This window comes from Fulmarus glacialis, unplaced genomic scaffold, assembly GCF_000690835.1.
Source record: "Fulmarus glacialis isolate BGI_N327 unplaced genomic scaffold, ASM69083v1 scaffold316, whole genome shotgun sequence".
Lineage (NCBI taxonomy): Eukaryota > Metazoa > Chordata > Aves > Procellariiformes > Procellariidae > Fulmarus > Fulmarus glacialis.
This window is the reverse complement of record NW_009218495.1, coordinates 24746-37431: the sequence shown is the minus strand read 5'-3', so window position 1 is coordinate 37431 and position 12686 is coordinate 24746. Positions and strand designations below refer to the sequence as shown.

The window sequence follows — 12686 nt, the reverse complement described above, 5'->3', positions numbered from 1 at the left end:
ACTGTAGGTTATGTGGACAAATCTAAACCCCAATGCTCCCGTCTTCCATGTGCGTTTCTGCTGCCTTTACATCTGTGCTCTGTTGAGTGTACAAAAGCTGCACAAAAAGCGAGATAATACTTTACATACTCAAAGTGCTGCGCAAACATGGCTTAATAAAATTAAGTTAAAATTGTTACGAATTCAAACAGTCGCACAGGGTGGGTTGGTGCTCACTTATCGGAACTCCCAGCTGGGGGCACAGTGGGCTGGGTGGCTCCTAATATGAGCTTGAACCTTCTCACGCTTCCTCTTCGCCTGTATACATTTCCATTCTCACTCTGCTGAAATCTAGCACCAGTATCCATTAGAAGGGCACACGGACAGATGTACTGCATGATGACAGCAGCTATTAACAATTTATCCTTCAAAAACGTGACACTCTAGAGAAAGGCTTTGATAATATTCTTTGCAAGGCGTATAAACAAACAGGATTGTCACCAGCATGGTGTCTTATTACGTTGTCTTTTTAAAAAAATTAGGAAAAGAAAAAATATTTACAGATACCAAGAAGTTAGTGAATTCCTCTAAAGAACCAAATGTTATAATTAGGAACCCACTGCACTTAGAACTATTCTACAAATAAGCACCTCAAATCTAGCCTAGTCCTTCCAGAGAAAACAAAGGTCAATAGGCTTCTTTGAGGATTAGCAAACCAGAATTTCTTGGGCCAAGGTACTAATTACTTCCAAAGCTGAGGATGATCGCTACTTCCAAATCCAAATTATTGCCAAAACCTCAGTAGTAGTCCTCTCTAGCCTAACTTTTGAATTAAGGTACTTCTAGACTGGACTCTAAGGATAAAAAGCCTAATCTGAAGGGAAGGCAGGATAACAGTGGGAATATTCTGCTTGTGGAAAGCTGCGCTTCTGCATAGCCTAATACGAAGTCACTGAAGACTTCCCAGGTCCCCAGCAGCAATTTGGGCTTAACCAGGGTGAAGTGGAAACAAGTGCAGCTCTTGGAACTCAAAAGCATAAGTGACCTGCTGCTCCATACCTGGGAAACAGTGTCCTGCATTGCCTGTGTGCTTGTAAGGTGGGGTCCCATATTTCTTGCTTACTGCTGTCTGACAGCATAGGGATGAGGACTGGGCTCGCTATTACAAGCTCCTAGTTGGAGAGACTTACCCACATGGTTTTTAAGGGTTTTCACATATCCACCGCTGTGCTTGAGGATTCACTCGTATTTGCATTCACTCGTACGTTGTAGCCACAGTGGCTGTGAATTTGCTAGTGTCTTGAGAGACCACGTTTTTCATCTCAGATGGAAGAGGTGGACAGAAGTATCATTTTTGTGAGGTCTAAGCATAAGGCATATGGTAGCACTGGGAGAGGGGGAAGAGGCATCAGAGTTAAATATGTCAGCAGTTCATTTCTACCTGCAGCCTGCTGACTCCCTTGTGCAATTTCAGGGAACTTCGAAGTGGGTGTTCACATCGCGGATGTAAGCTACTTTGTACTGGAAGAAACAGCACTGGATAAGGTAGCAAGCGAAAGAGCAACTAGTGTCTATCTAGTGCAAAAGGTAAGGACAACTTTTCCTTTTTTCGTCTGACAACTGTGTCTTTCATTTACCATAAATTCATTTTAAAGGTTCATTTTCAGATACCCGCAATCAAAATCTGGCTATTATTGCAGCAAACCTACAAGAATGAGTAAATTGATGCAAACGCAAGAGCTAACATAGCTGCTGAGTACTTTGGAGCTTACGGAGAGAGCACGGGGTGAAGCAGCAGTTCGTGACCCTGTGTCTGTGGGCAGAGACCCGGGTGTGCCAGGGCTCGCCAGCTCAGGAGCAGCTCCGTGTGAACGGGACTCTGCTGATCTGGAGCTAGTTCAGGGCCCAGAGCCGCACAGCTACATTTACGCTGTGCTGAGCCTGAGATAACCCTGATAGGCCCAAGCTGGCTCATCTGCTTTGCTGTTGCAGGCTTGAAATTTGCAGATGTGGTGGTGGTGGAGAGTTTTATTTTTGTCTTCAGTGCAGTAGTGGTAGGTAATCCCTCCCAGAAGTGGATGCATAGCAGAGCAGGGTGTAAAACACCCTGTGCAATCTCACATTTTGAGGTGCAACAGTATTTAACGACTTTTCTTTTATCTGGGTGTGCTAACTACTGGAAAAATATGCTCTCTCATCATGCAGTGAAAAGATATTTGAAATTGTAGAGATTTTAGTGTAACAGAATTTAATGTTAAAGTCAAGTTTAAAGTTGACTTCTAAACTTTAAAAATAAACAGGTTCAAGTTTAACATTATCGGAAAGGAAACATCCAGGTTTTGTCTGTGCCTGTCTCATTTTCAGTTGAATGTGCAGAAACATTTTCTAGCTCATCAGATACCGCCGGCAGTGTGCGTGCAGGGAAGCCGGGAAGCTTGGCTGTTCTGTGTCGGCCTGAAGCATCAGCTGCATGAAGAGGAGTGTTGAGGCAGTCTCATAGGAGCAGATTAATCTGCCTCTCCCCGCACTCCCATGCAGTCAGGCTGAAGTCCTTGTCTCCGCAGCGTTTTCCGGGATGACAGGGTATCTTTTGTATAATAAATAAACATATCCTACTTGCTACTTAGGATTAGGAGTGATTCTTCCCCTCCCTTCCTGGATGTTCCCAGGGTTGCTATCCGGGGAGGGTCTTGTAATGATGCTTGTTCCAATAGCTGACTGTGTCCTCTCCACACTTTCCAGATGATAAAATGATTTATTTTACACTATTGAAAACAAATTAGTGGTTTGATATCAAGCTGTTAACCTTTAGTAGCTGTTCTGTAACTTTGCTTGGGTAGAAATAGCAAGGCACAGCTTCAGGGGGTCTCAGTGAGTCTGGTGGATTTTACGTCTCTGTGGGTATGGGTTGCGTGGAATAGCCACGATAAGCAATGCAGAAGTGCCCAAGCTGGGTCGGTGGTAGTGAGGCCAACAGCACACAGGTGCTGCAGTGCAGGACCGAGTTACCAGTGACTTGCTGTTCTCCAGGAGTGGGAAGCAATGTGTATCTCATGGAAGCAGCAGTTCTGGCACCAGAGTCTTCCCAATCCTACAGTCTCTCCAATGATAAGCCCTTGGCTTCTGCGGTGCTCTGTTTCCACCTCTGATGGATGACTCAACGGCCATAGCTCGCTATGGGAGATGTGGGCTGACCCAGGGGGGATGTCACTGCAGGGCAGCAAAGCTGTAGTCCAGGAAGATGTTGTGGCAGTATTTCCAAGTCAAAATACTGTGTTTTGAAGGCATGTGATTTTTTTTTAAAGGGAGAAGGAAGGATTTTGTATAGAAAGGGGGCATTTTTCATAAAAATCTAGTTGAATTCAAAAGCTAATTGAATTTTCTTTCAAAGCACTTTTTCCCCCCAGCACTACCAGTCAGTCATGTATGATGCCAACGTAAGTTATCTGTTGCCCGTAATCTTCAATTGCTCTTCAACTACCTTTGCCCAGCCATCAGATTAGTGTTTTACCCACACTTCTGCCCTGCAGAAAATACATTTTAAGAGTGCAAACTAGGATAGATGATGAAATGGTCAATATTTTAATTGCAAGAGATGAAAAGGAGAGAGGGGATGGGCAAAGGAAAGCAGCCAGGCTGTCTGAAACAAGATGGTAGCATGACTCTTGTAGAAAATATGCTTTCCTTTGATGGAACTGATTCCGAAGACAGCTGTGATTCTGCTAGAGGTTAGCACCATGCTAATCCTCCCAAAGAAGTTAAATAAAGCCACATATTTAATTTTCCTGAACCATGTACCCAGAAGGGGAGTTATTGTGTAATTGCTAGCGGTCTAATAGAAGTCAAAAGTTTTTGAAATAAGAGCGTATCAGGTTTTAAGAAGCAAGAAAACCTAAACAGTTTCCTCTTTTTTGGCACATCTTATAGTGTTATTTTAGGTGTGAAGCAGCTCAAATGAGAGGTCAGCCATAAATCCCTATAATATTTTATTGGTCCTATTTTATACTGGAGATCAAAGATCGGAACTGTAAGCCTATCTTCACGTGGAGTCCAAGGACTTCGAGACATTCACTTTTGACACCAGCAGGTTGTCAGGGTGTTGATATTTTGATAATCTCAGGCTGAGTAACAAAGAGTTGCTCGAAATCTGAATTCATGGAAGTGTTGATACAACTCTTGAGCAGAAATCTTGGCTCATAAACAAATTGCCTATTTCCTTGGAGTGTCTTTTAGTGTGTAAGCAAGAGGCTTGCTGAGCCCACCCCATTGTTGGACCTCGGCATCCTCCTCCCGGCTCTGGGGAGAGCAGCTGATGGAAACTCTCAGTTAATACAATCCCTCCCCGTCGGACCGGCAGTGGGAGAAGGGGTCGCCCCGGGAGTCAGCGGTGGTCGTAACCAACCCGAACCAAGCCTGAGCGGGCAGCCAAAGCAGGGCGCCAGCAGAACGGCGTTGTTTGAAGGGAGCAAAACTGCCCACACGACTTTGTGAAAATAAGGGGTTATTTTTAACCAGAGTTTGTTCCCTTTTCCCTTTGGTTGACTGATCGATTTTCCCCTTCTGTTCCTTGAAAAGCTGCTACAGTGAGTCCATTGATGAGAGCTGCCCTGGCTAACCCGCTCTGAACCTGGCCGGTGAGTCAGTCCTGGCTGCAGCAGATGTTTCTGATTTTAAAGGGAATGGGGAGTTTTATCATCCCAGTATGCGTGTGCTCCCTCCCAATGCCCGGTTACCTAGGAATGAGTCCGAGGCTGGAAACTTGCATTTGATTTCTGGAAGCACTTCATTAGTCAAAGAGGCAAAACAAAACAAAACAACGGGCTCTCACAAGCAGGAGGTTAGATCTTCCCGTGTCCAAACCATGCAGAGGAGCCAGCTGCTAAGCAGTGTGGCCGGCCATGGTTACAGGTACATGTGTTTTACAACCCTGGGACGACAATGTGTAGGAAACACTCCAGCCCTGGCAGTGCCTTCTCTTACACTGGTTTTCCCTTGCTGCCCACAGCTTTGGGGTGCCAGGACGTGTGGCTGTCTGCGGGGAGAGCCGATAGCGTGGAGGGGGGGCTGTCAGGCCGTGCTGGAGCACTAAGTGTCAAGCCGCGTACGGTAGTGCTGGAGATTTCCCATGTAGGACTTGGAAATAGGGAGAGAGAAATCCTCTGTCTGTAATTTGATTTGAAATGCAGACCCACAGCTGCGAGCATTTCACTCAAAGAAGTGCCCTTTCCAGTATCTCTTGGGCCCTGCTAGGCTTGTAGGGAGAGATGATGTCTTTTATTATTCTGACTGATAGAGGGGGATGAAAACCAGACAAGCTCTCACCACCCAAGCCTTTCTTCAGCCCTGGTTTCTGATACATTCATTAGAAAGGGTTTCCTGGGCGCTGAAAACTTTTTTTCATTGCAAAAGTTTTTCCCCCTAGCTCTGCTGGGTCTCTCCAACTGCATTTCTAGATTCAACTGCATTTATACACCCCTCTGTTCCAGCTTTATGATCCCTGTATAAGACCAGGTGAATTTATTTCCACCTGCAGTATAATCAAGCTGAATTATGTGATCCCCAACATAGGCACATCCTTAGCAATTTGCTAAGGAAACCACTTCACGCTGGAGGTGATATCCCTCGGCAGTGTTTCAGCTAGCTGGATTTCTGCGTGCCGTGGCACTCCGCAGGGCAGCTGGCAGACGCCGCTGTCTCTTGGCAGACAGTCACGGGAAGGGCAAAGCATTTAAAAGATGCCGGGCAACCTCTGGATTATTTGAGGCGATGCTATGCAGCCCTGATATTTTGCAAATCTGGGCATTAAAGATGTACTTAGGGAAATCTCCTCTCATCCTGCCTCTCCTTCAGAAAGAGATGGAGATAATCCTATTGCAAAAGTTCCTTCTGGGCAACCCCTGGGATAACTCCTGAAACATCTCGCTCTCCAAGTGTGACACAATTGTGACATCTTTGTATATTAAATGCTGGGCTTGCAACTACTAAGAATCCTTTCAGCCTGTGACCGTATCATGTTAAGGAAAAAGGAAATGTGTATTTATAACTTAAACTTCTCTGCTTGTGACAGTTGGTTTATTCTCTGTGTAGAGTGTGAAGAGGAATTGTGATGTTAAAGCAGAGGGAGGCAGTTAGCCAAGACTATCGTCTTGATGTTGAAAACAGGTTTCTTCTTTTAATTCAGTACGGTAGATAAAATTAAAATACCTTCGGTACAAGGTCACATTGTCTTATGTTATGTATGTATGTGCTGAGCCCAGGAAAAGGTTGATTGAATTCTTGCTCTCCTGTGAGGCTTCCTCCATGGCTTGGGTTAAAATACTTTGCCTGAAGTTTCTCTCCTGTAAAACAAGGATAACGTGGGTTGATGCTTCCCTATTTAACAGTAGGTTTGTTACAGCTAATTGCTTGGTGAGTGTTTAGTGCTGTAATTATGATCCGAGTTAAAGCTTTGCTTGTGTTTCACATCATTGAAAGCCCTTCCATAGAATTATAGCCTCTTGAATTGGATATTAATCCTGCTCAAGTACACTTAAAACAAGCATCCTGTTGTTTTTTTCAGGCTGTTCTTCGTGGATGGGCTTTCATGTTTCATGTAGGCATTTTTCTAGCAGACTGTTATTGCTTCATAAAGAGGATGTGCTAAGGCACAAAAATATTCAATAAGTACAGACCATTGTCAGATAATCAATCACAGTGTGGGGGAGAGAGAGGAAAGCTAGTAACTGCAGCTTTTAATTTGGGTGAAAAAGGGCATGGGAGCTTTTATTAAATTACTAGCACTTTGTTCACTGTGACCTGAACTTCAGGGTCTTATGGTGGTCATGGGCGATCTTAGATGGGCAGGGATTTCCGATAGTCTATAAAGCTATTTTCTTTCCTTTCTGGTATGGGTTGGCACTGCTCATGCTAAATTTATAACCTTGTGGTGTGGGTCCTTCCAGACAGCATGGTAGAGCTCACGTACTGATCTGTGAGTTATGAATGTACCAGTATTGTTAATGTCCTGTTCACAACTGGAATAACAGAGTTGACGGCCTTTGTGTTGCGGGAAACAGCTTATCATAATCTGTGCCCTTGTGACCCTCCAGCTGAACCAGTCCTGCTGATTCATGTTGCAAGTGACTCCTTGACAGTCACAGACCGTACTGTTAACCTTTTGGCATTAATATGCACTGCAATTAGAATGGATTTATAGCCATTGTCTGGTGCCAAACCACAAATGTGATTAAATATTTTAAGAGTCTTTCCTTCAAAGCAAAAGGTAAATACAAAGTGTGTGCACTTGAGGAGAAAATGGACATCAGAGACTGTGTTTTTTTCTTGCTGTTTTGAAGAACAGTTGTTCCCCTGGCATCCAGGTAGAAAAAGTTACCTATCTCTGAAATCACCAAATTGGTGTCACAGAGTTTGGAAGAGCTGGGGTTTGCATGCCAGTCGGCTTGCTGCTGGTGCTATATTTACAGGGTGGCACACAGAGCAATCAAAACGGAAACTGAATTAAATAGCTAAAATATTTTATGGCAACCAAGTAGAGCATTTCTCTCTGTGTTTTTCTGGAATGCCCCAGCCCACATTGCCACTCAAAATAAACGAAGAATAACACGGTACTTCTTTGAGGGCAGTTACTGCTTCTTCACAAAGGTAAATAATGAGAAAGGAAATAAGAATGTGAAACTCTAATAATTAGGTTTGCTTCATTAAACATCTGCTAAGTATTATCTTTACTGCAGACTTCACCTGGGAAATAACTCGGGGATGGTAGAAACACTTGGAGCTGCTCAGGTTTGCTCTAGTGTGAATATGCTCCAAAGCTTTTGCTTTGTTGCTGTAGTCAGGTGAGTAATTCATGATTTGGTAATTCAGTGTTCAGCAGCAGAAATATTGATTAGTTGTAAGGAATTAGGACACAGGTTAAAAAATCCCTGCCAGAAATTTCTGTTGGCTGACATTTTGTTCAAACAGTGTTGAGTGTAGTAAAATAATAATTGTTCTCCCTCTGTTTGCAAACACCATGTTCACTAGTCATAAAACAGGTGCTTTTGTTTATCTCACCAACATCTACATGTTCCTGTCTGTGCTACAAAGCATGGCTCAATCTTTATTAAAGCCATACACTACTCCTGTGATGCCTGGGAGATGTTTCATTTATGCTTCGCAGGGAGCAGACTTGCATTACTTGCCTGGCTAGAGAGTCTTCAGTGGCAAAGCAAGAAACACAGTTCCCAAATCCAAGCTCTTCAGCTCCTGATTGCCAGAACCATGTTTCTTCAACATCAAGTTTCCTGATGTGCTGATTCTTCCCAGTGTCAAAATGGCAGTGGGAAAGAAGTGGAAAACAGAGCAAACGTTGTGACCTTAAAAGCTGCAGAGTGAAGTGTTTGCATAACTGAGGATGCAGGGTGCTCCAGGGTGCTTAATACCTCAGAGGGGAGTGCTGGGAATAATTCGCAGGTGGGAGACTGACAGCTCCCTCTGGTCTCATTGAGGGACGGGGCTGATGTGGGCATTGGTGGCCTCAGCAGTGTCTGCCGTCCTCTCCTTTCGGAGGATTTGGGTTACTTACTTTGGGTTACATGGCTGTTCACCATGTAATGTAGCTCTGGCACGGGTGATGTGTCCCAGAGCTATGACGTAGCCACTCCTGCCACAAAGAATGTGATCCTGAAGGTTTAACGCATTTTCTCCTTTTGTGCATTGTTGAGCCTCTCTTTTACCAACTGATCAGGGAAGCTTGGCCCCAGACAGGTCTCTACTAAAAGCCCATATCTGACCAAGGCGCTCTTCTCTTCTCTTCTCTTCTCTTCTCTTCTCTTCTCTTCTCTTCTCTTCTCTTCTCTTCTCTTCTCTTCTCTTCTCTTCTCTTCTCTTCTCTTCCAGGTGATCCCGATGCTTCCCAAGCTGCTCTGTGAGGAGTTATGCAGTCTCAATCCCATGCGAGATAGGCTGACGTTCTCTGTGATGTGGAAGGTGACTCCAGAAGGCAAGGTACCTCGAGTAGTGGGCTGTCATCCTGCTAATCAGTCCTTCCTCAGTGGCCAGACCCTACTCTTGCAAACAGAGTGGTAAAAATGCCATCCCTTAACACCCAGGTGGATAGCAAAGGACTTGTTGGTGAGCAATACTGGAGGATGTAGGACTGTCTCTGTATTTTGCTTTACTGATGAGATACTGTGGAACTTCCAGCTGGAATAATCTCACAACACGGTGGGGAAAGGAAGAATATCTGTATGAATCTCTCCCTGCTCCTTGCTGGGTCACCCCTCCATTTAATGTCTTACCTCCAGCAGCAGCTCGCAGCTAATGCTTTGGGTGGGACAAGATGTTCCCCCTCTACTCCAAGCCTGCCTTGTGCTCATAGGCAGTTGTGCAATGCAGTGGATGAGGGCAGTATCCCTCTGTGGCCTCTCTGGTAAACAGACTATTTCATTCTTCTTCAGAGCTGCAAATTACATCGATCCAAATAAAGCACGATAGCTCTTCAGCAAAGGCACAGCTCCATCCTCTGCATGTGTTATTTCCAGGGAGCAGTTGTGGAGGCTGTCCGTCAGTGCAGCGAGCTGCCTTCAGCGGCCTGCCAGCTCTCCCCAGGTCTTTATTTCTATCCCTTTTCCTCTCCCACACTCTTTGTAACCCTAACAATCTCCTCTTTGGTGATCACAGGGTCCCCTCACTAATCAAGGACGGCTAAAGACTGCCACTACCAGAGGACTCTCCGATCTATGCAGAGTACACTTTTTGTACTCAGAATTATTTTTTTTTAACCAGTGTTGTGCTCATGCACAACTCTCTCTGTCGAGGGTATTTCTTGTGCCAATTTGGTAATTTTTCACAAAGGTTAACTTTGCTTCCTTATTGTTGTCCTTGCTGCTCTAAAGGACGCTGAATCTTGTTTTGTGCTTTAGCAAAATATAGTTGCAGTGTTCTATCTGTATTTCTCCAGTGAGTCCCTGCTCTGGCACTGAGGTGGGTTTTATTTGTTCGCTGTGAAAAGCATTCCACTTCCTATAGTGACAGCATGATTACTCATGGGACCTTCTGATAGTAGCTACTTGGTGGGCCTTTTATTGACTCTGAGTGGTCTTTGAACAGCTAATAGTCAAGTCTTAATTAAAATAAGCTTTTAATTAAATCTTGTCTCTTGTCCCCTGCAATATATACGTTATTTGCTTTTCAAGCAGTGTTCAGACCAACACTGTCTGGTCAGTGAGAAAATAGAGGAGCTGCAGCATCTGCCTTACGCCTGCTCGGGGAGCTGATCTCTGCAGGAGCAGTGGTCTGGGCCATGACCACGCTGCCCCTTGGAAAGCAGACTGCCTACGGCCATCTCAGCAAACTGGTTTCTCCTAGGAGGCCTTTCAGGACTGCAGTCTTAATCCAGGTCACTTGATTTGAATATCAGGTGAAAGCTGGAGAAGAATTTACTCCTTCCAAGAAGAAAAGTGGTTGTAGGGCTTTTGCCCAGCAGGGCATTCTTGTAAGCGCTTATCTGTGAGTTGGGACAGACTGTCTCTCCTGTATTTCTAGGTGTTACTACAGCCTCATCTCAGTCTGAACAGGATCACATGCTCTCCCAGGCTCTGCTGGGTGAAAGGGAGGCGAGTCAAAGGCCCCAACACGGCCTTTGAAACTCAGCCGGTGGTGGAGAGCCATGAGAACACTGACATTGAGGACAGGACATTTCTCAGTGAGGGATGCATGAGGCTGAAGAGCACTTTGTTGCACCATGTGTGTATAGCAGGATTGTAACCTTGAGCTTGCAAAATAGAGCCCAACAGCACTATAGAGGTGAGAGCTGCTTTGAGCTCCCACTGTTACTGCTCCAAAGCAAATAAGTCTAGAGCTAATGCATCTCCCAAGGAAAAGCCATGCTGATTCCTCGCTTGAATGTGACTATTGAGAAGTTGTTGGGGTTTCTAATTCTTGTTTCTTTTAGAAAAATAATACCAGGCTCAGCCCAGAGGGAGACAGGCACTTTCTTGTTTCTGTTACTTTTGGGTTCTGGAGTTTTTATCTTCTAGTTTTCCGTAAGTGTAACAAAATGTTGCCTGAGCAGCACTCCACATAGCTGCATGGACTCCAGTGGGATAGTGTGACATGATGTATCTGAGATGACTTTCCAAGGGCAGAGGCGTTAACCATATTGCTGCATCTGTGCTGTTCTTCAGAAGCAGAGCTGGGCGTTTATAGGAACAACGCAGCACGTTCTTGTTCGGATGCAGTCAACAGAAAGATATTTGAAAACAAACGATGCAACTCTCCTTTTTAAGTTACTGCCTGCTGATGTTTGAAGCACAGCCCTGCTGGTTCCTTCTACCAGTGAGGATGAGAAATTGCTTCAGTCTGAAACAACCTATACAAACAATGTGTCTTCCAGGTTCAAAACTGTTGTCATCAGCCAGGACGTGATATGGACACTACCTTGCGTGGAGAAAGTCCTCAGCCTCCTGCACAGCTATGTCACACCCTCAAAGAGACTCGTACCACCAGGGACTGTGCTAATGGGAGGATTTCAGCTGAGCCATGCTGACTGCTGTCACATGATGTGCTGGGGACTACAGCTTTTTCTCAAAAGCAGCCAGAGCTGGGGGAAGCCTTCACATAACCCTAGAAATGTCTCAGATACTGGTACTCTGTCTGGAGCCTGGGTGCACCAGGTTTGCTGTGATGGGGGAGACCTTGCAGACCAGTCTTGTGGGCTACTCATTGTAATCTCCAAGTCCCAGCTCACAACTGCCAAATGTTGCTCCTCTGCACTGCTTTGCCCATCCATCAGCCACTGGTATGTGGCCAGCCAGCCTTGTGTGGCTTTCCCCGCAGAGGCGGAGCTTGCCCATTCCTCTGGTGGGGTTTCCAAACCAGGGACGCAAGGCTGTGGTTACCCAAAGTCTGCTTGGATGGCCGCCGAAGGCAGAGACGGAGGGTATTTCCAGGAAATACTTGGACGGTGGGTAGAGTTAAGTTAGCCTGCCGCAGCAAGGCTGAGTCTGTCAGCTCTGCTCACTACACACAGGGATTACTGGACTCCAGGGGGCAAGATGCGTCCAAACTCCATTCCTTGCCTACGTGACTTGTGTTTAATGCATCCAGGCAATCTTGGTGAGAAGGTGTTTATTAGGTAAGTTAATAAGAGATCTCTCAGGGTTGTCACTGTCCAGTTTACACCTGTTAGAGTCATTGCAGGAATGGAAATTTGGCGCCCTGCATCACGCTGCTTGGTTGCCTTTGAGAGACCAAGAACAGAAAAAGGAATTGAGGAAACAGAGAAATAAAAGAAGTTTAATATCTGCTAGTAATGGGCTGCTTGTCCCAACGCTTTGCCCTGAATGTAGCCTGCCTGAGATTTGATGTTCTAGTTATATTCTAGAGGCCCAACATGCTGCATCTCTCGTCTTACAAGGAAATGAGCGGAGTTCTGAAATATTTGGCCTCTTCTAAGCAAGCAGAAAAATGAGATTTTGTTGAAAGCTTCAAGTTCAGACAGCAAAGTGGAAATCCGGTCTGTTGCCTCCTGCAAGGGACAGAGAGAGCTCTTGGAAGCCAGCGGTAGAAAGCACTGTGTAGCGTCAGAGCTGGCTTTCAGTGGTAACCTGGGGACTGGGGAAAGTGCTTCTTTTCAGAATTACCCTTCTGGTTTGTGCCCTGTCCTTAACCCTTTTCAAGATGCATGTGCACGATGGAATTGACTCACCTACTTTATAAAGCAAAAT

The 12686-nt window shown here is 45.3% G+C and overlaps 1 protein-coding gene across 1 annotated transcript in view; it reads left to right on the top strand.

Annotated features, from left to right (window-relative positions):
• The window catches only part of LOC104078409 (DIS3-like exonuclease 2 {ECO:0000255|HAMAP-Rule:MF_03045}), a gene marked incomplete at its 3' end in the record, with an annotated part of 127019 nt that overhangs the window by 112208 nt on the left and 2125 nt on the right, over positions 1-12686 (top strand). Inside the window, 2 exon segments of the mRNA XM_009580045.1 lie at positions 1454-1566; positions 8857-8964. Coding sequence (XP_009578340.1) covers positions 1454-1566; positions 8857-8964 — 221 coding nt within the window.